General features: G+C 38.8%; 1 protein-coding gene across 3 annotated transcripts in view; it reads right to left on the bottom strand.

The window, feature by feature from the left end:
* CEP78 (centrosomal protein 78) overlaps positions 1 to 7,121 on the bottom strand; it is a 34,475-nt gene extending 27,354 nt beyond the window's left edge. For 2 of the 3 annotated variants that reach the window (XM_036738586.1, XM_036738587.1), the window contains exons 1-6: positions 6,925 to 7,121; positions 5,587 to 5,859; positions 2,876 to 3,051; positions 2,702 to 2,774; positions 1,812 to 1,915; positions 824 to 998 (exon numbers count right to left, since the gene is read on the bottom strand). In XM_036738586.1, the coding sequence (XP_036594481.1) occupies positions 824 to 998; positions 1,812 to 1,915; positions 2,702 to 2,774; positions 2,876 to 3,051; positions 5,587 to 5,839 (781 nt within the window). In that variant the 5' untranslated portion in view covers positions 5,840 to 5,859; positions 6,925 to 7,121. The remainder of the gene's footprint in view (positions 1 to 823; positions 999 to 1,811; positions 1,916 to 2,701; positions 2,775 to 2,875; positions 3,052 to 5,586; positions 5,860 to 6,924) is intronic. The other variant, XM_036738588.1, reaches the window with a different exon arrangement.
* Between the last annotated feature and the right edge of the window lie 18,035 nt (positions 7,122 to 25,156).

Below are 25,156 nucleotides of genomic sequence, written 5' to 3'. Positions count from 1 at the left end.
GACAGGAGAGCCAATACAGAGGCACAAACAGTAAGATCTGACAAGTGAACATGAGATATGAGCAGAGAGAAGGTGAGGAGGGGAGGATGAAGTGACAAACCTGAGAAACTGGAAGATGTGGAAATAACAAGGTTAGGAAGAAGAGAAGGACTGGAGAAAAACTATGAGAAAAGTCACCTGAAGAGAGGTGAGAGAGAATGTAGAGGGAGAGGAGAAGAGGCTCTATACCACTAAAGATGGAAAGAAGAGCAAAAGACAAGAATTAAAAAGGAAGAGGAAGAATGCTGAGAGAGAAAAATTATGACAAGCACAGAAAAAAAAATGAAGATGTGCAGAGTCCCAAAAGTCTTAGTACTGTTTTATACCATTAAATCTTATAAGCACTAATACTTTTGGGACATTTAAAAAATATTTTTATACAATTTATTAAAAACATAAAAATTATATTAAAATATTCAAAACATGTTTTTATATGTAAGACTTATACACATATATTAAATAAATGTAAAAAGAATAAAGAAAATAGCCACAAAGAATTTTCTGACCAGCCAATGTTTCCCAGGAGCAAGGAGTTAATAAAGGCACTTCTTTAAAACACATAAGCTATAACATAGAGAAAACACAAACCAACGATTTTGTATGTAGTGTCCCTTACTTCAAGATTATATTCTGAAAGCCAGGGTATGAATATCAAACTAAAATGCTTTACTCCACAACAAAGCAAAGCAAAGCGTCTTGCACTAAGTCATTTTTGTACCTGTCGTGATGGACCAGGTCAGAGACCCCTTTCTGCTATCCTCCAGAAACAATTGTTTTTACCAACCTCTCAGCCACAAACTGTCACGAAGACACTCTGCAAAAGCGCCGGCACCCTGATCACCAATAAGGGTGTTGCAGTTGAGTGAGATGCGCTGCAAGCCTGCCATGCCATCCAGATCAGGGTTCCGATAGCGAAGACTCTCAGCCCACACATCTTCATGCCTCCTTATTGCCTGATACTTGAAAGATTTAGACAAATGAAATAAGTCTCTGGGAATAATCAATACTTATGTAAACATGGTCTTTTATATTGTAAATTCATATATACTACCTATAGGTCATGAAAATACACCTGAAAAATGTGGTTGCAAAAAGGACCAGTAAATAATCAGGGGTCCTCATGTATAGCCCTCCTATCCCCACTACTAAAATGTACAAACTGGGGCAAGTCATTCAAGCCTTCTGGGTTTTGTTTTTTTGTCTATAAAATGAGGAGATTGAACGAAATGATCGATAAGATCCTAAAATTCCAGGATCCAATATAATAAGAAGTGAACATAACATATGCCAAAGCAGATAAAGATTATTCAGAAAATTCATACAGTGGTGCTATGGCAAGCTTCTTAACTCCATGCTTTAAAAGTGAGGCAGAAGCAAGTTAAAATGACTTGGACAAGATCACTGAAGAGCTTGCTGAGACAGAACTAGGACTAGGTCCAGTGAACTTTCCATCACACCATGCTGTCTGCTTCCCACAATTGTTAAATCAAAAATATTCACCACCATATATTATAATAAAAAGAAAAATTAAAAACACCAAGCAAGCTTCTCAAAAGAACTTCTTTATATAAATGGAAAAGCTTGGGCAGTTATTTGTGGTACTAGAATTGTAGGTGCCCCCAAAGCACCAAAACGTAGTCACATCTTTAGCAACAGGTGCATTCATTTTCTGTTTGGTCATCTAAAAAAGTAAATGTTTTGGTCAGTTTGTGTCAATGTTTTTTGTGCTATTTGCATCAAATTGTTAAGATTTAAGATCAAATATTAATCACCTTTAAGATATTGGCCAAATGTTCTGCTCCACGCCAAGTCAAATTACACCCTGAGAAGTTTATAGTCTTGAGGGTTACCAAGGTCTTAATGCTTTGACAGATGGCTATAAATAACAAGAGAAGCCAAAGACAGAGAACAGATCAAACACAAATATTCACTATTCAGTTTTCTGAGTCTATTCTTGTTCAGTAGTTGTTTTGCATTACTAAGTTGCTTTTGTTTTTTGGGTTTATTTATTTTTTTTGCTAATACCTGTAAATATATTAAGCCTGTTAAACAGAAAAGACACAACAACTATAAAGTCTATTACAATTGCAACGTTATTCCAATTTACAAAAACCACAATCTACCTAGCTAAAAATGACACAGTTGAGTGTATGGAATTTGCTTTTGATATGCCAGGAATTTTCCTGCATTTTTAAAGAATAAATTAAAAATGTTTTCTCCTGTCTATGTCTTAATTTCTATACAATCAACAAAAAAAATTTCTCCAAAATCACATGCTCTATAAATCTATTTTCATTTGTTTCTGTTGTCGATCATTTAGTATTAAGTAACAACTATGTGTCTATCATTGCACTGCATTTCAAGGAGGACTACAAGGAAGGCACAGACAATCCCTGACCTCAACAACTTCATAATCTATTTGAGAAGACAATACGATACTTATTTTTTAAATGACAGAATAAAAAACAAGATATAGTCAAGTGCTAACTAATATAGTGCAAAATAAATAAAACAGGATAAGAGATTGGGGAAGACAGGTTACTGGTTAGTAGCAGCAGGAGTAGTTAGCAGTAGTTAGCTTCATGTTAGTAGACTCGGTCTGGGCTCTGAAACATAAGTAAGATTAGGATAGATGGAAGGAAAAATAAATATCAAAACTCACTTTCTAAACCTCCATCTCCAATTGGACAATATGCTAGAGACAGATGTACCAAAGATGCTGATTTATTCAATCCCTTCAATGAAAAACAAAATCGTATCGTTAAAAACACACGAAGAGGGTTTAAAAAACAGAACTACTACCAGATGTTGCCATGATGAATTTTAGAAACCTTACCCTTGTTAACAATATTAAATCTCGTTCTCTTAAATATATTCCCTGAAGCTCTAGGTTCTTCAGAGCAGTAGATGCACTTAAACAGCCTTTAATAGCTTTACACAATTGGACGGTCACTTCTTTGGATCTAATTGTAGGAATTCGCCTTTTAGAATAGGCTGTATACCTATCAGGGGCTAGAAAAAAATGTTTTCCAAAATTATTATTAAAGAAAACATACCAACGACAACAAAAAAAGAGCTTATACAGAACATTCTTTTTTCCTACATTAAGAACTGGATTCTGTGTGAAAAAGCTATTTCCCCTCTTCCAATCTTTCACATAAGTACAAACATTAAATGACTGCATAGGAAAAGATACAAAGTTCAGGAAACTAGGAGTGAAAATTTTAGCAAGGGGTCTAAAGCTATAATATACATGATTAACTACATTAAACATGTTACAAATAAAAAATTATAAAACCAAGTGTGAGATCTGAGGGAAAAGTTCATTGTTACGTAGGGAGATCAGAGAAAGCTTTCTTAGAGTTAGTATTTGAGTTAGACATTAAAGGATGCGTTTGACAGATAAAGATGGAAAAAGTAAGGGATAATAAAAGGATCAGGAAAACAAGAATGGAATTCTAAGGGCACAGGGAGTGTTAAGGAGAACAGAGAGCAGTCCAGTTTGGCTGGAATGTCAACTAATATAAGAAAAATGTTTCAGGTGGCCTGCTACAAACTACTTGCTTGAGGAGGCTTCCTTACATCATGTACCACAATAGGCACAAATGGATGTGAACCAATATAAAAAGGCCACAAGATAAAAATCACTGAAGAAAATAGAATGAAATACCTTTCACAACTGTGCCTACAGGTGCTTAAAAAAAACAAAATGTAGGGTCTCCCCTATGTTGTCCAGGCTAGAAAAAAATCAGGGACAACTCAAGGGCTCCATCTCAATCTCATTTTGTCCTGGGCTGGATGGTCCTCCTTAGGCAACCTTTGGCTCCCCCACTCCCATGGGTACCCCATATTCATGCTAAGCTCAGTGGGGACACCCGATTGGCACAGCTCACTGCAGCTCAGAAGTCTGGATCTTAAGCTATCAGCCAGTCTTAGGCTCCCCAGTGGCTGGGATTACAACAGTGTGCTGCATCACCCAGCTGAGAGGTATTCTAACTACACAAAATGAAAAAGCTTCCTTCACTAAGGAAAGCAGAATTAAGAGAAAGTGCACACTAGGAAAAATATTTGCATAAATATGACTCACAAAAGTATGACATCCAAAATACAGAGTGTTCCTGAATTCTGGACACAGGCAAAAATGCACAATTTCAAGAAATGAAATGAATGAAATTTTCAACAACATTTTATTTAATTGGAATATTAACAAATAACATCTTCAACATGATTTCCATCATTCGTGATGCAAAGGTTGATGGGCTTTGCAAGATTCACATGAACTTGATGCAATACCTCCACACTGCCTATGTGTTCAGACTTTAGGGACACCCTGTACATATGGAATTGACAACCATATAACACTGTACATATTTTCAGAACACGTTCCAAATTATTTATGAAACTAAAACAACTCTGACGTTTCACCTCACATAAGACAAATGAGCAAAAACGACAAAAAATGAACAATGTTTGAAGCCTGTGGGAAGACACACATTAATAAATACAGTGTTGACAGACCTGCGAAGGTCTAGATTTCAATTTGAGACTATTGAAAACCAGCGATTAAACCGTCCCCGTCTGCCACTCTAGCCATCACACCACTGGTTACATAATCCGAAGACAAAAACACAGATTCAATACATACCGAAATATTAACGACAGGCTCTTTGTGGTAGCAGCGAGTTAGAAACAGAGTGGGATTTGTGATTGGAGAACAGCCAAAAAACAGGGCACATGAATTTTATGGAGTATTACTGGGCAGTAAGAAATGATGAATATCCAGAATTCTCAGAGCAATGATTTGTACAAAGTGGAGCAGAGGGAAGCAAAGCAGAACCAAAGAGAACAAAACACACAAGGAATACAACACCACGAATGAAGAGCAGACTACAAAGGGGCCTGGCTCTGAGGGACTGCGGACGAAGGGCACCCTCAGTCTTCGCTGGGAGAAGAGGACAGAATACGGGCTCCATTGCCGTAAGTAGTCGCTGAACCGGAAACCTCCACTTGGTGCAAGCAAGAGGTGTTGGAAAGTTAGAAGACTGCTTTGTGGAGAGCTTTTGTGGTACCGTGCAGCAAAGTAAGCGCGTGATAAATGCCAGAGAAAACGATGAATTAGAGGCTGAAGCAGGAAGCATACAATGTGATGCAGTTCCATGTAATGAAATGAACACCGGACTCGGGGTCGAATGATTTGGGTCAGAAACCACCTAGCACAATGCCTGGCACATGTAGGTGCTTAATAAATGGTGACTGACTCAATGCCAACTTTGCTCCCACAATTATTTTCATAGTAAGCTCTTGGCACAACAAATAAATACTACTTGAAATTTACTTGGAGAAAACCAGACTAATGCATAATATTCTACCTTCCCCTTCTCTTCAATCTACCCCACAGGAGGCAGTTATCACAGGTAAAGCCTGGGGGTCCCCACCTACCTACCGGTGAAAGTATAACTTTCCAATTATTTAAAATTTCAAACATCCTCTCCCTGGGAACCCGACGACAGCTTAAAGGCTCAAGCAGCCCGTCAGACGGGAACAAACCTGAATCTCCAAAACCGGGCGGATACGAGCTCCTGACGGCCACTGAGGGCAAATTTTTATTTATCCTGAGGGCACTCAGCAAAGGTGCCCAGTCCAGGAGCTTGAGGCGGTCTGCGTTGAAATCCAGCGCCCCGAGCCTCAGGCTGGCTCTCACCACAGGCAGAGGTATGGAATCTTGAAGCGCGCAAAGATATTCGTAGTGAGAAAAGAAGTCCGCGGCGCTCTCTCTCCGGAGCTTCACCGAGTCGATCATTCTGCGGCCCGCAGCCGGCCCTTGGGAAGGGACAAGAAAGGCGGAGACTTACCCCCGGCAGCGCTCTGGGGGAGGGTGCTCTTGGGGAGGGCGCTCTTGGGGAGGGCGCTCTTGGGGAGGGCGTTCGGGTTTGTGTTTCTTTTCCTTTCTTTTGGATGGTTAGGGGAAAGGTGGGGAAGAACGGCCTCATTACACTTTCCTAGTACCCGCCTTCCACACCTCCTAACGGAGAAGCTCCGCGCAGGGGCGGCTGCCTGCAGGGGGCTGGGAGGGCATCTCCCTCTGCGCTAAAATCGCTGCGTTCAGTGTTTTCTAGTCGCGTCTGACGTCACCAGCAAAGGTACCAAAGGGGTTTGCCATCTCCTGCTCATTGGACGTACGAGGAAACCGAGGCCAGCAAGGCGAGTGCCTGCCCAGGGTCAGCCGGCTGGTAAGCGTCTAAGGCCACGTTTGAATTCAGGCCCGGCTCACTGCCCTTTTACACTGAACAGCACATTTAAAGAAAAAACGTTTGTAAAGGATTGTTTGCAAGATGTTAAGGCAGCAGTTACAATCAGCTCCTTCCCCCACCTCTCTGGTTGGTGCTTGATAACGAAATCCCTTTACAACGAAAAGCAGATTGAAAAAATAAAAGGGGGGGATGTGGGAGGTGGAGTTGCCTGCAGGATGCTAGGACAGCAATTGGAATTAGCTCTCCTCCCAACTTCCTTTGCACTGAAAAACAGATATGCACACATATATGATTGCTTCTACGTGTGTGTGTAGTGGGGGGGCGGTGTTTGCAGAAGGCTTAGGGCAGCAGTTCCCCCCTAGATCTCTGGATGGAGTACTGTTTATAACGTACCCCCTTTATACCGAAAAGCAGATCAGATCTACACACACTAGGACCAGCGGCGCAGGAGGAAGCGCGAGAGCAGCGGCAGCCGCCACGGGGGCCGCGAGGCCCAGGCGGCCCAGAGCGGGAAGGCGCCACGGTCTCGGGGCTGCTGCGCTGACCGCCGTCTTCGCCGCCGCCGCTGCTGCCCTTTGGCTCCCGAGCCTCAATCCATTCCCTCACCCCAACCCCCGTGCTCCGCGGCGTTCACCTTTTCGGTTAAAGGAAGTTGACCCCCGGCTACATCTCTTTCAGCGCGGTGCTCGCCCGGGGTTCAGCCGTTAGCGGCCGCTTCATTGTCCTCCCCACGTCGGCGCCGCCCACCGCGCTGGTTCTGTTTGCTGTAACCCGGGAAGGTAGCAGCGACGCCACCGAGGGAGCGAGCGTGCCCACGCAGTCCTGTACGTCAGCGCGTCGCCGCCGCCGGGAGGGGCGGGGCCACCGGGAGGGGGCGGGGCCGGGCCGTTTGCGTTCCGAGGATTGGCTGCAGGGGCTTGGCGGGTTTTCCGGTTCTCTCAGCGCTCCTAGCTGCACGGGTCACGGGATGTGTGCTCCGGAGAGTATCCCAGAGGTCGGGGGATTCCAGATCTGGGCTTCTGAGGGCCCTTAAAGGCCTTCTAATCCAAACTCTTTCCTTTTGCACGTGAGGAACCTGCGGTCCAAAGGGCTTAGATGACGTAAGGCTCGCAGGCAGAAAGTGGCCGAGGCGCCTAGTCCCTCAAGCAGCCCGCATTGCAAAGAAGGATGAATGACACGGGCTCCTCCTGCCTCCTACTCCACCTTTGTCCAGCGGACCGCCCCACCTCTCTAGTCATCTAGGGGAGGCCCCTCAGCTGTCAGAGAGATTTTCCTAAAGTTCGAGGGCAATTCTGACCAGGCCACACACGCAGACCCCGAGCTCCGGTGACCCCCGACCTCCTGGAGCAAACGTAAAATCCTCCAGCATTTAAAGCCCTTCGCAATCTGGCCCCTTCCAACTCCTCCCGTTTCCTTAACGTTTGACTGCTTTCCACACGCTCTGTGGTCCAGAGAGACTGGCCTGGCGGTTCCTTCTACAGGACGCTTCGTGTCCCGATTGTGCCTTTTCCTCGGCTGTCCGCTCATACCTGCAGAGCTCATCCCGCCCCCCCTCCAGGTTTTCCTGATTTCCTTCAGAATTCAGTGTACGTCCCACCTCCTGCAGGAGACCTTCTCTGGTCTCCCCTTCCCCCTTCTCCTCTGAGATTACCTTCCACTCACTTTGTGTCTGTGTAACCCAAGCCCCGAAGCTAATAGATCGGGGACTCGGTGGAGATCAATGACCAGGCCCTGCATGAGGGAGGGGCTGAGTGGGATTACTGAGACTGGGAGCCAAGACAGATCCCATCTCTTCAGTATCTTCGGTATTTCTGGTTTCCTGCTTTAAGAGAGATGATGGCCATACCAACCCCTCCCCCACTTCAGGTTGCTGAAGAAAGAAAAAGATGTTGGGAAGAAGCCAGCTTCAATCCTGTCCTTATTCTCTTGCTTGCTACACTAGAGATTTTGAAGAATTTCCCCTTAGGTGAGATCTGCAACTTTCTCTTGGTTGACTAAATTATCTCGCTCGCAATGGGAGAGCTCTTTCAATTTGTATTGTCTGGTGTGTATATATATTTGTATGTGTATATACATATATACACATATATGTGTGTATGATGTATATATGTGTGTATGTATATATACATATATGTGTATACATGTGTGTATGTATATATACATATATGTGTGTATACATGTGTGTGTGTATATACAAACATATATAAATAAAATATATAGATATTTGCACATATATTTTCCCATACATATACTTTCTCTGATCTCTATTTTTCTATCAATTTAGATAAATGGGTTTCTTTGCTATTTGCTATGTATGCCCATTGTGAACTGGTGTTTGATGGGAAAGAAGTCGACTTGGATTTTTTGCTTGGGGGCCTCCCTTCTCCATTAAGAAATGGAGATCAGGAATTTAGCTTGAATCTGAAAATTACATCATCCTTTAGGCTAATAATATTTAAGGGAGCAGATAGATTTACTTCTAGCCTGGTATCCCGGCTCACTGAGGAGAGCAGAATGACTAGCTACTAGTCTTCTTTGGAGAACTTGGGGGACAATGTAGTATGTCAATTCTTGTCTCCCTAAGAGCCACACATAGTAATCCTTGCTGCATATATCTTGTATGTACAGTTATTTTTTGCATATTTATCCCCATTAGATTGTGAGTTCCTTGATGTCAGGGACCATGCTTTTGCTTTTAACAGGCCTTAGCGCAGTGTCTGACACATAATAAGCACTTAATAAATACTTGTCAGCTGACTTTGGATTCTGTGGATCTGTATTAAAAACCTCCCTCTGATCCTTGCTGGCTCTGTGACATTGGACAAATCATTTCATCTTTTTGGTCCTTATTTTTATCATCTATAAAATGAGGAAGTTGTACTATTATTAGAACATTGACTAACTGTGGTTCCAGAAATCCTACGATGATGCACGCTACTCATCTTTGGGCGGAGAAAGACTAGACTCATGATGCTAAATGAGACAGACATTTTTGGACATAGCCAATGCAAGAATTTGTTTTGTGGGAATTTGACTATATATATATATATATATATATATATATATATGTATGTATGTATTTGTTACAGGGTTTTACTTTAGTTTTTCTTTTTTCATGGCAGGTGGAAGTTGGAAGGAGAGAAAAATAACTGCTTAATTGGTAAAATAAAATTAATTAAGAACATTTTTAAATGAAGGGGTTAAACTGGATAGTTTCTGAGGTCCCTTAGAGCTCTAGATTACATAATGATCTAGTCATTCAATCTTATGCAAGAAAAAAAGCACAGTGTACAATTAAACATGTTTGCTTTTATGGATAGTTGACTCCATATGCCAGGGTCACATGACTAGGGCTCAGAAAACCATAGTTAAATTCAGAGAATAGGAAGAGTTTGCCAGAAGTAGGGACTTAAGGTCTTACTTCTACCGTTTTCCAAACCATGAAGGTAAGTGCCCCATAGAAAGGGGGTAGAGTCAGGTGGGAGTGGTAAATGTTTAACAACCAGCTCTTTCTCTCAAAAAAAAAGTACTCAAACAGATTTTTAAGTTTAATCTGCACTATTAACATGTTCTCCATCACTTTCTTAAGTTGACAATCAACAAAACAATAAATCAAATCCTAATTTGTAGCATTTGCTGATTTCTGAAGTCTTGACGAGCCAAGATGGCTCTCAGGCCAGCACACCCCTTGGCAAAAACATCGAATAGATGCAAGAAAATAGTACGAGATAAGACTGGAAAAGCCTTTTCTCATACTGTTGGCTATGACATATGGTGACTTAGAAAGTTATCAACTCAGAAACTTAGTGAACTTGGTTTTTACTCAGCACTTCCATCCAGTGGAATAAATGGGCATAACAGCAAAGATAAATGTGGGAATGTCTCACTCTGGTTACTTCCTGTTGAATAGGGTGATTATGATGGCTAGCTGTATACCTCATGATGCTTAAATATTCAAGGCCCTGTCCTTGGCCTTCTTTCCTTTCTTTAGTCTTTCTCCCTTGTCGAGCACATCTACTCTCATGACTTAAATTATCAGCTCCTTGCAAATGCTTCCCAAATCTATATATTCAGCCTCTCACCTCTCTTCTAAGCCTCTGTGCTATATGGAACCTCTTATCTATATGTCCCACTAACCACTCAAATTCGATATGTTCAGTATTAATTTCATTAAATTCTACCCCCTAAAATCTACACCTCTCCCTAAATTTCTCTGCTCTTTTTGATAGCGCAAACCTTTGGCTTAAAACTACTTTGACTATATCAAACTTTTCTCTCATATCTGATCTGTTTCATTTAATATCTCTTGCCTCTATCTCTTCCTTTCTACTTCCACTGTGAACACCTTAATTTAAGTCCTTTTACTTAACTATTTTTCTAATCTCCTAAACTACTCATCCTGCCTACCCTATCTCCTGACTAATCTATTCTTCACTGGACCAAATTTTCCTAATCTGCTGTTCTTCCCAACATTCTTCTCGTCAAAAGTGTTCCTGGCTTCTATTTCTCTACAAAGTATCAATGTCTTATTCTGGCATCCAAAACTGTCCACTATATCTCTCCACCTTGCCTTTCCAGTCTTATCTCATACTATTTCCTTGCATATATTCTATGTTCTAGACAAACTTTACTAATCCTCATCTCTTGTTCTTATCCTCCCCTCTCCTTACTCCTTGCTCCTGCCATCATCCTTAATTGGAAAAGACTCCTCTTCCCTTCACCTCATTATAGTTTCCTTTTAAAATTTTTTTGAATTTTAATATTTTATTTTTCCCAATTACATGTAAAAACAATTTTAAACATTTTTTTTTTACAATTTTCAGTTCCAGATTCTCTCCCGCCCTCCCTTCCCCCATCATTGAGAAGTCAAGCAATTTGATAAAGGTTACACGTATGCAGTCATGTAAAACATATTTTCATATTAGTCATGTTGTGAAAGAAAGTGCAAACAACAAAAAAAGAAAAGTAAGGAAAGCAAAATAGCAGCATGCTTCTCTCTGTGTTCAGATTCCATCAGTTCTTTCTCTGGAGATGGATAACATTTTTTGTTATGAGTCCTTCAGAATTGTCTCAGATGTTTGTATTGCTGGGAATGGCTAAGTCAGTCACAGTTAATCATTGTACAATATTACTGTTATCTGTACAATGTTCTTCTGGTTATGCTCACTCCACTTTGCATCAGTTCATGTAAGTCTTTCCAGGTTTTTCTGAAAGCATCCTGCTCATAATTTCTAATAGTACAGTAGTATTCTATCATAATCATATACCACAACTTAGTCAGCCATTCCCAATTGATAGGTATCACCTCAATTTCCAACTCTTTACCAGTATAAAAAGAGCAGCTATAAATATTTTTGTACATATAGGTCCATTTCCCTTTTTAAAAAATCTCTTTGGGATATAGACCTAGTATTGCTGTTTCAAAGAATACACACAGTTTTATGGCTCTTTGGACATAGTTCCAAGTTGTTCTCCAGAATGGTTGGATCAGTTCATGACTCCACCAAAAGTGTTTTGTGTCCAAATTTTCCCACATCTCCTCCAACATTTGTCGTTTCCCTTTTCTGTCATATTAGCCAATCTGATAAGTGTGAGGTGGTACCCCAGAGTTGCTTTAATTTGTATTTCTCTAATCAATAGTGATTTAGAGCATTTTTTCATATGATTATAGATAGCTTGGCTTTCTTTGTCTGAAAATTGCCTGGTTTTATCTCTTGATCATTCATGAAATGGACAATGACTCATATTCTTTCAAATTTGACTCAGTTCTCTATATTTTTGAGAGATGAAGTCTTTATTGGAGAAACTTGCTGTAAAATTCCCCCCCCCCCCCCCCCCCGTTTTCTTCTTTCCTTCTAATCTTGGCTGCATTGGTTTTGTTTGTGTGAACCCTTTTTAATTTAATGTAATCAAAATTATCAATTTTATATTCTATAATGCTCTCTACCCCTTATTTAGTAATAAAATCTTCCCTTATCCATAAATCTGGCTTGTAAACAATTCCATGCTCTCTTAGTTTGCTTATGATATCACCCTTTATATCTAAATCATGTACCCAATTTGACCTTATCTTGGTATATGGTGTGAAATGTTATACTTAGTTTCTATCAAACTGCTTTCCAGTTCTTGATATATAGTGAGTTCTTGTCCCAGAAGACTGGATCTTTGTGTTTATCAAATGCAAGATTACTACAGTAATTTCTTGTTATGTATTGTGTACCTAATCTATTCCACTGATCCACCACTGTATTTCTTAGCCAGTACCAGGTTGTTTTAATGATTACCACTTTGTAATACAGTTTGAGATCTATTATGGCTAGGCTATTTTCACATTTTCTTTTTATTAATTACCACCCTATTATATTTTCAATAGAAACCTTTATCTGCCTTTGAATCTTACCAGCTGAAAGTAATTTCAGATTGTTCACTGTACTTTGTCTAGACTTCAGCTCTGAATTTGCCATATTCCCTCCTATATCCTAGCTACTTTTGTGCATTTCAGGCTGTAAATTATTGAAAGGCAGAATGTAAGTCTTATTTTTTTCTGTATACCCAGTACCCAGCACATCAGTTTTGTGGTTGTCCAGTCATTTTTCAGTTGTGTCCAACTCTTGGTGACCCCCATTTGGGGTTTTCTTGGCAAAGATAATGGAGTGGTTTGCCATTTCATTTTCCAGCTCATTTTTATAGATGAGGAAACTGAGGCAAAGAGGAGTAAGTAACTTGCCTAGGGTCACACATCTGGTAAGTGTCCAAGGCCAGTTTTGAACTCAGGTCTTCCTGACTTCAAATCTGGCACTCTATCCACTGTGCCAATGAGCTGCCCCAGCACATCATTAGTGGGCCCTTAATAAACATTGAGTTGAACTAATGTGATTTGAATTGAATCATACTTCAAATAGCTTTATGAGTATAATTTTGATATCTTCATGTTTGAATTATAAAATTCTAGGGAGGCACAGCCAAGAGGGCAAGAATAAAGGCAGGGACTTACTTGAGCTCTCCCCCAAACCCCTGCAAATACCTTTAAATGATGACCCTAAACAAATTCTAGAGTAGCAGAATCCACAAAAAGATGGAGTGAAACAATTTTCTAGCCCAAGACAACTTAGAACATTAGCAGGAAAGGTCTGTTGCTCCAGGGTGAGAGAGGAGTGCAGTCCAGCAGGTGGCATCAGCACAGACCAGGTCCTAGCAAAACAGGATCAGGTCTTGGGGCTATTGAATCAGTGGCAGCAGTGGTGGTTTCCAGACCTCTCAGTCCACAGACAGTAAGGAGATGGGACAACAGGTCAGAAGGAGATTTATAGGGGGTCCCTTTGATGGCACCAGGGGCTGGACTCTGTTGCATTGCCTATACTGGGATCTGAGTCTTAGTCCCAGTATGAGGAGAAGCACTAGCATAGCAGCGCTTGCAGCTACAGGGGAGCAGAGGCTTGGTCATAGTTCCAAACTTGAAAAGAGTGCTTGTGGTCAGTCACAAGCCAGTGCCCAGTGCAGGAGAGTAGTCAACACACCTCTCCTTATATCATAACACCTCAGAAAAGCCAAAAACTTACAGGTCCCCAAAATTACCTCTGAAAACAACTACACAAGAAAACCTGAAGCTTGGGACAGTGCCTCCTCCACTTGGGAAGCAGAGCCCCACTTATCATAGAGCTAAAAGTCAAGAAATGGGCTAGGAAAATGAGGAAACAACAAGAAAAAAAATTCTGACTATAGAAAGTTACTATGGTGACAAGGAAGATCAAAACATACACTCAGAAGAAGATAACAAAGTCAAAGCTCCTACATCCAAAGCCTCCAAGAAAAATACGAATTGGTCACAGAAGAGCTCAAACAGGATTTTAAAAACCAAGTAAAAGAAGTAGAGGAAAAAATTGGGAAGAGATATGAGAGTGACGCAAGAAAAAAATGAAAAAAGAGTCAACAGCTTGGTAAAGGAGGAACAAAAAAAATACTGAAGAAATAAACCTTAAAAAACAGAATCAACCAAATGGTAAAAAAGGAACAAAAATTTAGTGAAGAGGAGACTACCTTGGAAAGAAGAATTGGCCAAGTAGAAAAAGATATACAAAAATTCACTGAAGAACTCCTTAAAAAGTAGAATTGGTGAAATGGAAAAGGAGCTACAAAAGCTTACCAAAGAAAATGATTCCTTAAAAGTTAGAATTGGGCAAGTGGAAGCTGATGATTTTATGAGACATCAAGAAACAATCAAAAAAAATTAAAAGTATGAAAATATAGAAGAACATGTAAACTGTCTCATTGGAAAAACAACTGACTTGGAAAATAGATCCAGGAGATATAATTTAAGAATAATTGGACTACCATGATCAGCCTAGACATCATCTTTCAAGAAATTATGAAGGAAAAATGCCCTGATATTCTAGAACCAGAGGGTAAAAGAAAAATTGAAAGAATCTATTGATCAGCTCCTGAAAGAGATCCCGAAATGAAAACTCCTAGAATATTATATCCAAATTCCAGACCTCCCAGATCAAGCAGAAAATACTACAAGCAGCCAAAAAGAAACAATTCAAATATCATGGAGCCACAATTAGGATAACACAAGATTTAGCAGCTTTGACATTGAAGGATTGGAGGTCTTAGAATATGATATTCTGGAGGGCAAAATTGCTGAGATTACTATCAAGAATCACCTACCCAGCAAAATTGAGTGTAATCCTTCTGGGGAAAAAAATGGATATTCAATGAAATAGAGAACTTTCAAACATTGAAAAGACCAGAGTCGAATAGAAGATTTGACTTTCAAATACAAGATGCAAAAGAAGCAAGGAGGAAAGAGAAATCATAAGGGTTTTGATAAGGTTGAACTATTTATATTCCTCTATGGGAAAATTATATTTATAACTCCTAAAAACTTTCTCATTATTAGGGTAGTTAGGAGTATACATAGACAGAAAGCAGAGATATGAATTGACTGTGATGGTATGATTATCTAAAAAAATAAAATTAAGGGATGAGAAAGAAGAATGAGCTGGGAGAAGGGGAAAGGGGACAAAGCATGGGGCATATTAGCATGGGACAAATTATATGACATAAAAGAGACCTGAAAAAGATTTTACAGTGGAGGAGAAAGTGGGGAGGGGAAAACATGAACATTACCCTCACCAGAATTTGCTCAAAGAGGAAATAATAGACACACTCAGTTGGGTGTAGAGATCTATCTTACCATACAGGAAAGTAGGAAGGGAAAGGGAGAAGAGAAGGTGGCATGGGGTGGTGATAGAATGAAGGGCAGTTTGGGGGAGGTAAAAGTAAGAAGCAAAACACTTTTGAAAATGGACAGGATAAAAGGAGAGAGAGTAGGATAAATGGGAGAAATAGGTTGGAGAGAAATACATAGTTGGTATTTGTGAAATCGCAAAAAAAAATTTAGAATGAATTTCTCTGATAAAGATTTCATTTCTCAAACATATAGAAAACTGAGTCAAATTTATAGATATAAAAGCCATTCCTCAATTGATAAATGGTCAATGGATATGAACAGGCAGTTTTCAAACAAAGTAATCAAAGCTATCTACAATCATATTTTAAAAATGTTCTAATTTGCTATTGATTGGAGAAATGCCAATTAAAACTGCTACTACCACACACCTGTAAGATTGGCTAATGTGACAGAAAAGGAAAATGACAAATGTTAGAAGGGATGTGGGAAAAATTAAAACACTGATATACTATTGGTGATGTTGTATACTGATTCAACCATTCTCGAGAACAATTTGGAACTATGCCCAAAGGGCTATAAAATCATGCATCCCCTTTGACCCAGCAAAACCATCACTGAGTCTGTATCCCAAAGAGATGAAAAACAAAAAAGAAAAGGACCTATGTGTACAAAAATATTTATAGCTACTCTTTTAGTGGTGGCAAAGAATAGGGAATTGAGAAGTCTTATCAATTGGGGAATAGCTGAACAAGTTGTTGTATATGATTGTGATGGAATACTATTGTGCTTTAAGAAATGATGAACAGGATGCCCTTGGAAAGACATGGAAAAACTTGCATGAACTGATGTAAAGTGAAATGAGCAACGAGGAGAACATTGTACACAGTAACAGCAATATTGTATGATGACCTACTATGAAGAACTTAGCTATTCTCAGCAATACAATGATCCAGGACAGTTCTGTAGGACTTACGATGAAAGGGGCTGTCCATCTCCAGAGAGAGAGAACTGGTAGAGTCTGAATGCAGATTAAAGATACTTGTTCTTTACTTTCTTTATTTTTCTTGGCTTTTTTGTCTCTGTTTTCTTTCACTGAGTGACTTACATGAAAATGTGTTTTACATAACTATACATGTTTAACCTATGTCAAATTGCTTGCCTTCTCAGTGTGGGGGGAGGGAGGGAAAGAATTTGGAATTCAAAATTTGAAAAAAGAAGAATGTTAAAATTGTTTTTACATGTAATTGGGAAAAATAAAATATTAACTAAGACTAAAAAATAAATTTAGTGAATTAAATCAAAACAGTTGGATCCTAAGCTAATCTGTCATAGCTTTTATTTCATTCTATCGCCACATTTGCTAAAAAAAATAAAGCCAAAAAAGCTTTTAAGAAATTAACAGAAAGATGTCACTGCTGGCATGTCACTGCTGTAATTCAGGGAAATAGAGTATGCCCTAAACTTGGAATCTGAAGGTCTGGGTTAAAAGATTGACTCTGCCATTTAATATCAGTGTGACCTTAGACAAGTCACTTAATGGCTCTCTGCCTCAGTTTCCTCATTTGTTAAATGAGGGGGTTTGACTAGATGACATCTTTTGTCCCTCCTATTCCAATTCTAAATATAAAGTCATATGATTCATATCTGTAGCCTTACATGGAAATGTGTTTTGCATAACTACACATGCATGACCTATGTCAAATTTCTTGCCTTCTCAATGTGGGTGGGTGGGGGAGGGAGAGAATTTGGAACTCAAAATTTGGAAAAAAAATTTTAAAATTATTTTTACATGTAACTGGGATAAATAAAATATTAAATAAGAATTATATAATTCTTAGTTTATATCTACTTATCATGGTTATAATGTTTGAATAATAATCATAATCACAGACTTCTTTATAATTCATATAGCTTTTTGGTAGGAATTAATTCTCAGCTGATCCTTACAACAACTTTGGGAGACAGAAAGGAGAGGGGTTGTTATCCCTGTTTTGCAAATGAAGAAACTAAAGCTTTGAGCAGATAAATAACTTTGCCCAAGGCCATATAGCTAGTTAGTTGTAGCACCAAAGCTTGAACCTAGGTTTCCCTGTGCATAGACCACTTCTCCAATACTCTTTTAATGGCATCTCACTTATTAGAAGATGGAATGAATATAAAAGATGCCTGGAAATCTACAAAGTGGTATACAAATGTAGAGTATTATTGTTGTCTCAGTGATTGCTTTAATTTGTGGACTGGGGGGTTTCCAGGGACCATACCTTGAATACTACACAATCATGTAATCACTTCTTCATTTCCACAACTCTTATCATAAATTTCCTGCAATCTCACATTAAATGGGCAAACATAAGTAATCATTTGAACTCTTACATTTTGTTTAAATGATGAAAAAATAATTCAACAAGCATTTAGTAAGTATCATGTGCTAGGCACAGTTTTAGGCTCTCAGATAAATAGACAAAAATGAATCAATACCCACTCTCAAAGAAATTACAATCTAGGAGGAAGGGAGGGTGTGCAGGACAATATGGATACAGACACATAAAACATCTAGATACATAAATAAAAATACACGCAAAGTAAATTCAGAGCAGAGGAAGAGCACTAAGTATGAGGGCCCGGGGGTCAGGAAATGCTTCAAGTAAGATGTGGCATGTGAGTTAAGCTTTGAAGGGAGGTAAGGCTTCCAAGAGATAAGACACAAGAGAACATTCTGGGCAAAGGGAACAGTGTGTGCGAAAGAAGTAAGAGATAGATTGTTGTCTGCATGCAAGACAGGTTGTCTGGTACGTAAAGTGTATAAAGGGAACATTCAGTATGTGATATGAAATCAGTCTAATAAAGACATATTGAAGCCAGATTGTGAAGGGCTCTAAATTTTATAAAGAGAAAATTATGTGTCTTCTAGAGCAGGGTTTCCTAATCTGGGGCCTGTGAACTGGGATGATAAGTTATTATTATTATTAATTTTTCCACCACTCATTTCTTGAATATTTCAATAGATCCATTATCTCATTTTTATGGCTACTTCCTTCAACAATGGTCATCATAGTCAATCTTATCTTGTAGTCACATAGGATAAGAAGGGGACAGATACAAGGGATGTGCCATTGACACATTGCAGCGTAGATGTACATATCCTCCAATAAACTCCCCGTAGAGACTCCATGAGGAGAAAAAATAGAGCTTTGAAGCTTCTGCCCCAGAGTGTGTTTGTGAAGAATCTGTGGGATTCTTTATAGATGCAGAGGTAATTTATTCAACAATTTTATGCTCATCAATCTCAAAGTAAGGCATAAACAGTCAGATGCTCATGGTGCTGTCATGATGACATCATGGATTGAATTGAATCACACTTTAAATGTGTAGGCATCATGGGTGATATCCTGTGCAATATCCTAATGGAAGAGAGATTTCCTATAGATTGTGAGGTTTTCCAAATATTCCTCTGTTTCCACAATCCGGCTAGGAGCTTCTGTGGGGGTGTAAGATCCACCCACAGCCAGCACGCAGAAAGCTGCTGGCACACTGGGAAAGCACAGGTTCTTTTGATCTGCCTTAATAAGGAAAGCAAGGTTAAAGGGGTTGACAAGTTTACTTTAATTCAGCACACAGACAGCATTCACTTAGTTCAGGGGAAAAATCCAGCACCCTGAACTTCAGAACAAAATACAAACAAATTACAAACATCAACAGACAGATCCAATACAATTCATAGTTACCAACATCTAGGTTCAGCCCGAGAGCTCAGAACAAGGCCTGGCCCAGAGTCACATGCACTACCAGTGCTGCGGCAAAGAGCTCCCAAGAACAGACAGTCAACCCCTGGTTTTTATATCTTTTTCAGCGTCAGGGGTGAGTCACACATGTGATTCACCCACGTGACCTAGAATTGTCACAAAGAGGTGGACTTAAACCCACGTGGTCTAAAAGCCTCTGTTCTCCCAGACATGTAAACTAGGCCCTCCCTGGAGTTAGCCCCACCTTGGGCCCCACCTTAGTTGCCAATCCACACCCACTAAGGTTTTACAGCTAATAGGGGTTTGGGCCTGGGGCTTAGCACCTAGTAAGACTCAATCAAAGACACTGAATTAATCAAAGGAAATAAAGGCCAAACTCTTCAAGGGCACTTGTCGAACTAAGTGCTAAGGAGCCCATTTTGATTACCAACACATCCTCTTTGGAAACATATTGATTGGGTCAAGCCTTAGATTTCTCAGAAGGCCTCAAAATATGTTTCTTGAGAGAAGAGAATTTTGTTTTTGTATTGACTCTGTATCATCAATGCCTTGAACATAGAAGGTGCTTAATTAAGGCTTACTGAATTGCGTTGAATACTACAGTGACTCTACAGCCATTCAAAAGAGTCAAGTCTAACTTTTCACATAGGAAAATCAAGTGGATGACGAATGTATTTTGCACAAATTATGGTACGCAATTGCATAGGAAGCTATTGATTAGTTCCTCAACACGTATATATGTTAGATATGTACAATAGGCAGACAACCACTAAGAACAGAGTAGGATAAGGAAAATTGTTTGTATTGCATTTGGGAAATTGTATAGCACTTTTGATGATCCCAAACTGTACCTTGACAGAAAAAAAATCTTTTCTGCACCAATATTCTTGCAGTGATTCTATATGCTTGCTGATCATGGAACATAACACTTTCCAAAGAATTAAAAAATTGCAGGTAACCTCTTAAAAGTCAATATAGAGCATTCCAAGAGATTATAGCATAATGCCAATAATAACTTATATACTAGAATTAGTGAAAAAAAATCATAAAGGAAATGTATAATTGAACAAAGTTATGGGCACATAGTTATGGTCACATAGCAAGAGGAATCAGATCCCTGTGCTGAAATGACACCTGTATAATGTGAAAAGACTTCAAGAAAGGCCTCTAGTGCATTGAATCTATGGAGCATTTATGGGAAGATATGAACAAGAATTGTGCACAGGATAAGGAGTAATGGATAGCTTGTAATCTGTAACAGTGAATCCACAGAGCCATGGCATTGAGATTGTGAATCCATTAAAGTTGAAGTATGAGTGTTACCTGAATCTGCTTGTAAGCACTAGGCATCCATCATAGTTTTTGAGCAATCCAACTAAATACTATATTTGTTTTCATTCTTATTGCAGTGTTGATTGCCATTGGAATAATTCCAGAAGTCACCTTCTCTTCCTTCAGGGAGAAGTATGTCACCATAATACAGGCATTTTCAACATATCAAGAAATGTGAAACTTCTAATTTCAGCTTCTTGTTGCCAGAGAAAAGATGAACTTTTTAAAGATGATTCTTTTTTTGGAGATAGGTCATTGCCCACTTAGCTGGCAAGAAAAATAATTCTGTTATTTATGGATTCCAAGAGTTGAAACAGACCTCAAAGGCAATATAGAGCAATCTGTTAACTGAACAAGAATCTTTTCTTTCCACATTCCTAGCAATTTGTTAGCAGTCTAGTGCAGAGGAAAGAGTTCTGATGTTGATGTGGAAGAAATAGCATCAAATTTTGGTTCCACCCCCTGTGTGATCTTAAGCAAGTTGCTACACCTCTCTGGACCTCAGTTTCCTCATGTAAAATAAAGGGCATTGGATTAGCTGATCTTGTATGTCCCTTCCAGCCCTAAATCCAGCATCTTCCTTAAGTTCCTATGTCTAACCATGCCTCCTCCATTCTGTAATTATGAGATTGTTTTTTCAACCTAAGTGTAGGACTTGATCACTATTAAATTTCATCCAATAGATTTGGTCTATCATTTTTTGATCTATTGGAATCAATACTGTCATCTAAGTGTTAATTATTACATACAGCTTTGAATCCCCTGAAGAGTTGATAAACATGTCATTTATACTTTTGTCTAAGTCAGTGATAAAATTTAAAGAGACCAAAATCAAGGATAGCTCCCCAAGGTACCCACTATAGTATACTCCCCCAAGTCAACAATGACCCATTAGTAAATACTCTTTGGTTCTGTTCATTCAGCCAATCCCAAATCTAGCTAACCGTACTGTCCTAACATCTAGTCTGTACCTCTCAGTCTTGTCCATAAATTTTGTAATGAAAGATTTCGGCAAATGCTTTATCAAAATCTGGATATCCCATGACTATCAACAAAATTTTAGTAAGCTATCAAATAAGGTAGGTCTGACACAATCTGTTCTCGATGAAGCCATCCTGGTTCCTCATAATCATTATTTCTTTTTCTTAATGTTCACAAACTATTCCTTTAATGAATGGAACACTGCCAAATGAAGTTAGTGTGGTATGACCTATTTATTTTTAACCTTTTTAAAAACGGATACCTTTTGCTTTAATATTACATTTATTTTTTATTATATTCCTTCCCAGCTATCCAGCAAGTCTTCTTTTGCATCAGTGGTTTAAAAAAGAAAGACAAAAAGCTAAGCAAAACTATTACATTAGCCACATCTGATAGCCTATATAATATTCCATACCCATAGCTTCCTACCTTTGCCATGAAAAAAAGAAGATGCATTTTTGTAACTCTTCTCCAAGTGTGGCAACATAATTACATAGCATTCAGTTTTGTTTTATGGTTCTTTCTGTTTTATTGTTGCAGTCACATATATCGTTTCTATGGATCTACTTGCTTTGCTATGTATCAGTTTATAAAAGTGTTCCCATGTTTCTCTGAATATTCCATATTTGTTTTTTTTTAATTAAGTTTTGTTGCTATCATTTGTTTTTATGGCACCTTCATTTCTAAATATAAACCGCCCCTATCCTGGGGAGCCATCCCTTGGGATAAAGAATAAAAAGGAGAAAAAAAAAGTTTGGCAAAACTAATCAACACATTGGTTCAGTCTGACAGACCATACAATGTTTTATGCCTGTAATTTCCCACTTCTACCAAGAAAGGAGGGAGTTGCATTTTCTCATCTCTTTTTGGGTAATTGTTCCCCAAAGCAACGGGCATGTCCCATTCTTGATGAAGCTATGCTGGCTCCTTCTGATCATCATTTCCCTTCCTAAGTACTCATAAACTTTCTCTTTAATAAATGGATGAATGAATGAATGAAAAAGCATTTATCAAGTGCTTGCTCTGTGCCAAGCACTGTACTAAGTATAGAGACTACATATAGGAAAAGCTAGAGAGTCCCTTCTCTCAAGGAGCTCATAATCTAATTGGGGAGACAATATATAAAATAAATTCTTGAATTTTGGCCAAAATTTTGCCAGTTTTGCTTTTTTTTTTTTTTTGAAATTGAGGTATTTGCTTTTTATTTCAATCTTGTGGCACCTCTCCTATCAAAAGGGGGTAGGGCACTGGACCTCAGGAAGACCTGAATTCAAATGTGACCTCAGAGACATTTGCTAGCTATGTAACCCGGGCAAGTCCCTTAATTTCAGTTTCCTCTACTGGAAAGCAAGAATAGTAATAGTACTTACCAACACAATAAGTTTGTTGTGAGGATCAAATGAGCTAATATTTGTATTTTTTTTTAAATGTGCTTAGCACAGAACCTAGCACATAGTAGGCACTATATAAATATTTGTTCCCTTCCCTATCATTCCCTGTTAATTTCCCAGTTTTTTCAGAAGTCAGTGAATGAATCTCAACAATTAAATCTGAGAGTGCTTTTAGTATGCAGGACGCAGTTAATTCAGTCCTAGAGAGTTGCGCTCATGGAGAGCAATAAAGTACTATCTTACTTTTCTTGGATTTAAAGTCCCTGTTAACATATCTTGTCCTATCATTCTTTTTAGCACAAAAAAGCAGAACCAAATTAATAATTGAGTAGTTCTGCTTTGTTCTGGTTTTCTGTAACTTTGTTATCTTTGCCAATCTGTCCATCCTGTCAAAGGTCCGTGGTTTTCAGGGTAAGCAAGAATCAAACTCTTCCATCAGTACTAGGTCATTAACAAGAAGATAAGGAAAGAATAAACAGAAATAAAAAAAAACATGCTATTCCAAGTCATTATCAGGTAATAAAAATTTTAATCTGGGATTGACGTCAATGAAATGGTTAAGTCTGACACTCAAAAGAAACCTATGAAGATCAAGGCAAGATTTGATAGGGCTTACAGACAAAAGCCATGTAAGTGATTGGTCAGGAATTTCTAGCTTAACAACTTTTTAAATATGGATTTTATTTTTAAAAGTTTTTATTAATGCCTTCCATTTTTCACACTAGTCATTTTTTAATATATCTTCTTTGTTGAGCCTTCCCTTACATCAACAAAAAAGACCAGCTAAGTGAAACCAACCAATAAAATCACTTCAGCTGAGAACAAATGCATCTTTTTGCACCAGTAGTTTCCCTGCTGAGACTAGGGAACATGTTTTTCATCTTCTGTTCTTGGGGACCAAGATTGGTCCTTGTGGTTAATCTAAGTTTAACTGCATTATAATGTTCTTTTCATCCATAATCTTAGAGTCTTTGGATATGTTGTTCTCTTAGTTCTGCTTACATTGCTGTGCATCAGTTCAGACAAATTTTCCATGTTTCTCTGAATGCTTCCAATTCACCCGTTTCTTATAGTATTTCATTACAGCTATGTGCCACAATTTGTTCAGCTGTTCCTCAAGCTATTGTTATTCACTCTGTATCTAGATTTTTGCTACCACCAAAAGTAATGCTATGAATATTTTGGTATATAATATGTGGGACCTTTCTGGCTTTGAAATATATGCTTAGTAACAGGACCACTGGATCAAAAAGTATAAACATTTTAGTGACTTTTATATAATTCCAAATAATTTTTCAGAATGATTTGACCAATCAATATCTCCACTAGGTAGTATATTAGTGTCCCTGTCTTCGTACAGCTTCTCCACTGTTAACTATTTCTTTCAACTCTGCCAATTTTCTGGGTATGAAATAAAACTTCAAAATTGTTTTCATTTGCCTGTCTTATTATTGATGTGAAACATTTTTTCATGTAGTTGTTGACAACTTGTGTTTCTTATTTTGAAAATTGCTCACATACTTTAACCTCATTCTTTATATCATTCCTTTGAACCTTCTGCAATCTGGTTTCTAATCCCTGTGCAGTTACAGAGTAACAGTTACGCAGTTACGTAGTTACCAGCGATCCCAGATTTGCCAAATCTAATGACCTTTTCTAAGTCATTTTTCTTCTGGAACTCTCTGCAGCGTTTGATACTGCTGACCATCCTCTCCTTCTGAATATTTTATCCTCTCTGGGTTTTGGTGGACACTGCTATTTCTTGGTCCTCTTCCTACCTGTTTCACCATTCTTAAGTCTCCTTTGCTGGATCATTATCCATCACATTGTCCCTAACTGCCTTTGCACCAGCTGTGCTCTCTTTTCACTGCCACATCTGGGAATCCCTAGTTTCCTTCAAGACTTTGCTCAACCACCACCCACTCCATGAGGCCTTTCTTCCTTCCCCTAATTGCAAGTGTCTCTTCCCCTTTGAGATTACCTTATATTTGTTTTGCATATACCTACATGTTGTATATTGTCTCCTCTGTTAGAATATAGGTTTCCTGAAGTCAGGAATTACTTAAAGTAAATTTTTGTTTTTGTATCCCCAGAGTCTAGCACAATGTCTGGCACATATTAGGCTTTTAATAAATGCTTGTTGATTGATTAGCTGACATTTTGAATCTCAAACTTTGATAAGAAATACTTGAAATTTTGATGCAACTTACTCTAAAGCTTCACCCC

This window comes from Trichosurus vulpecula, chromosome 9, assembly GCF_011100635.1.
Source record: "Trichosurus vulpecula isolate mTriVul1 chromosome 9, mTriVul1.pri, whole genome shotgun sequence".
In the NCBI taxonomy this organism is placed as follows: Eukaryota; Metazoa; Chordata; class Mammalia; order Diprotodontia; family Phalangeridae; genus Trichosurus; species Trichosurus vulpecula.
Note: the sequence above shows the minus strand (reverse complement) of the source record. Positions and strands in the feature narration are given on the sequence as shown.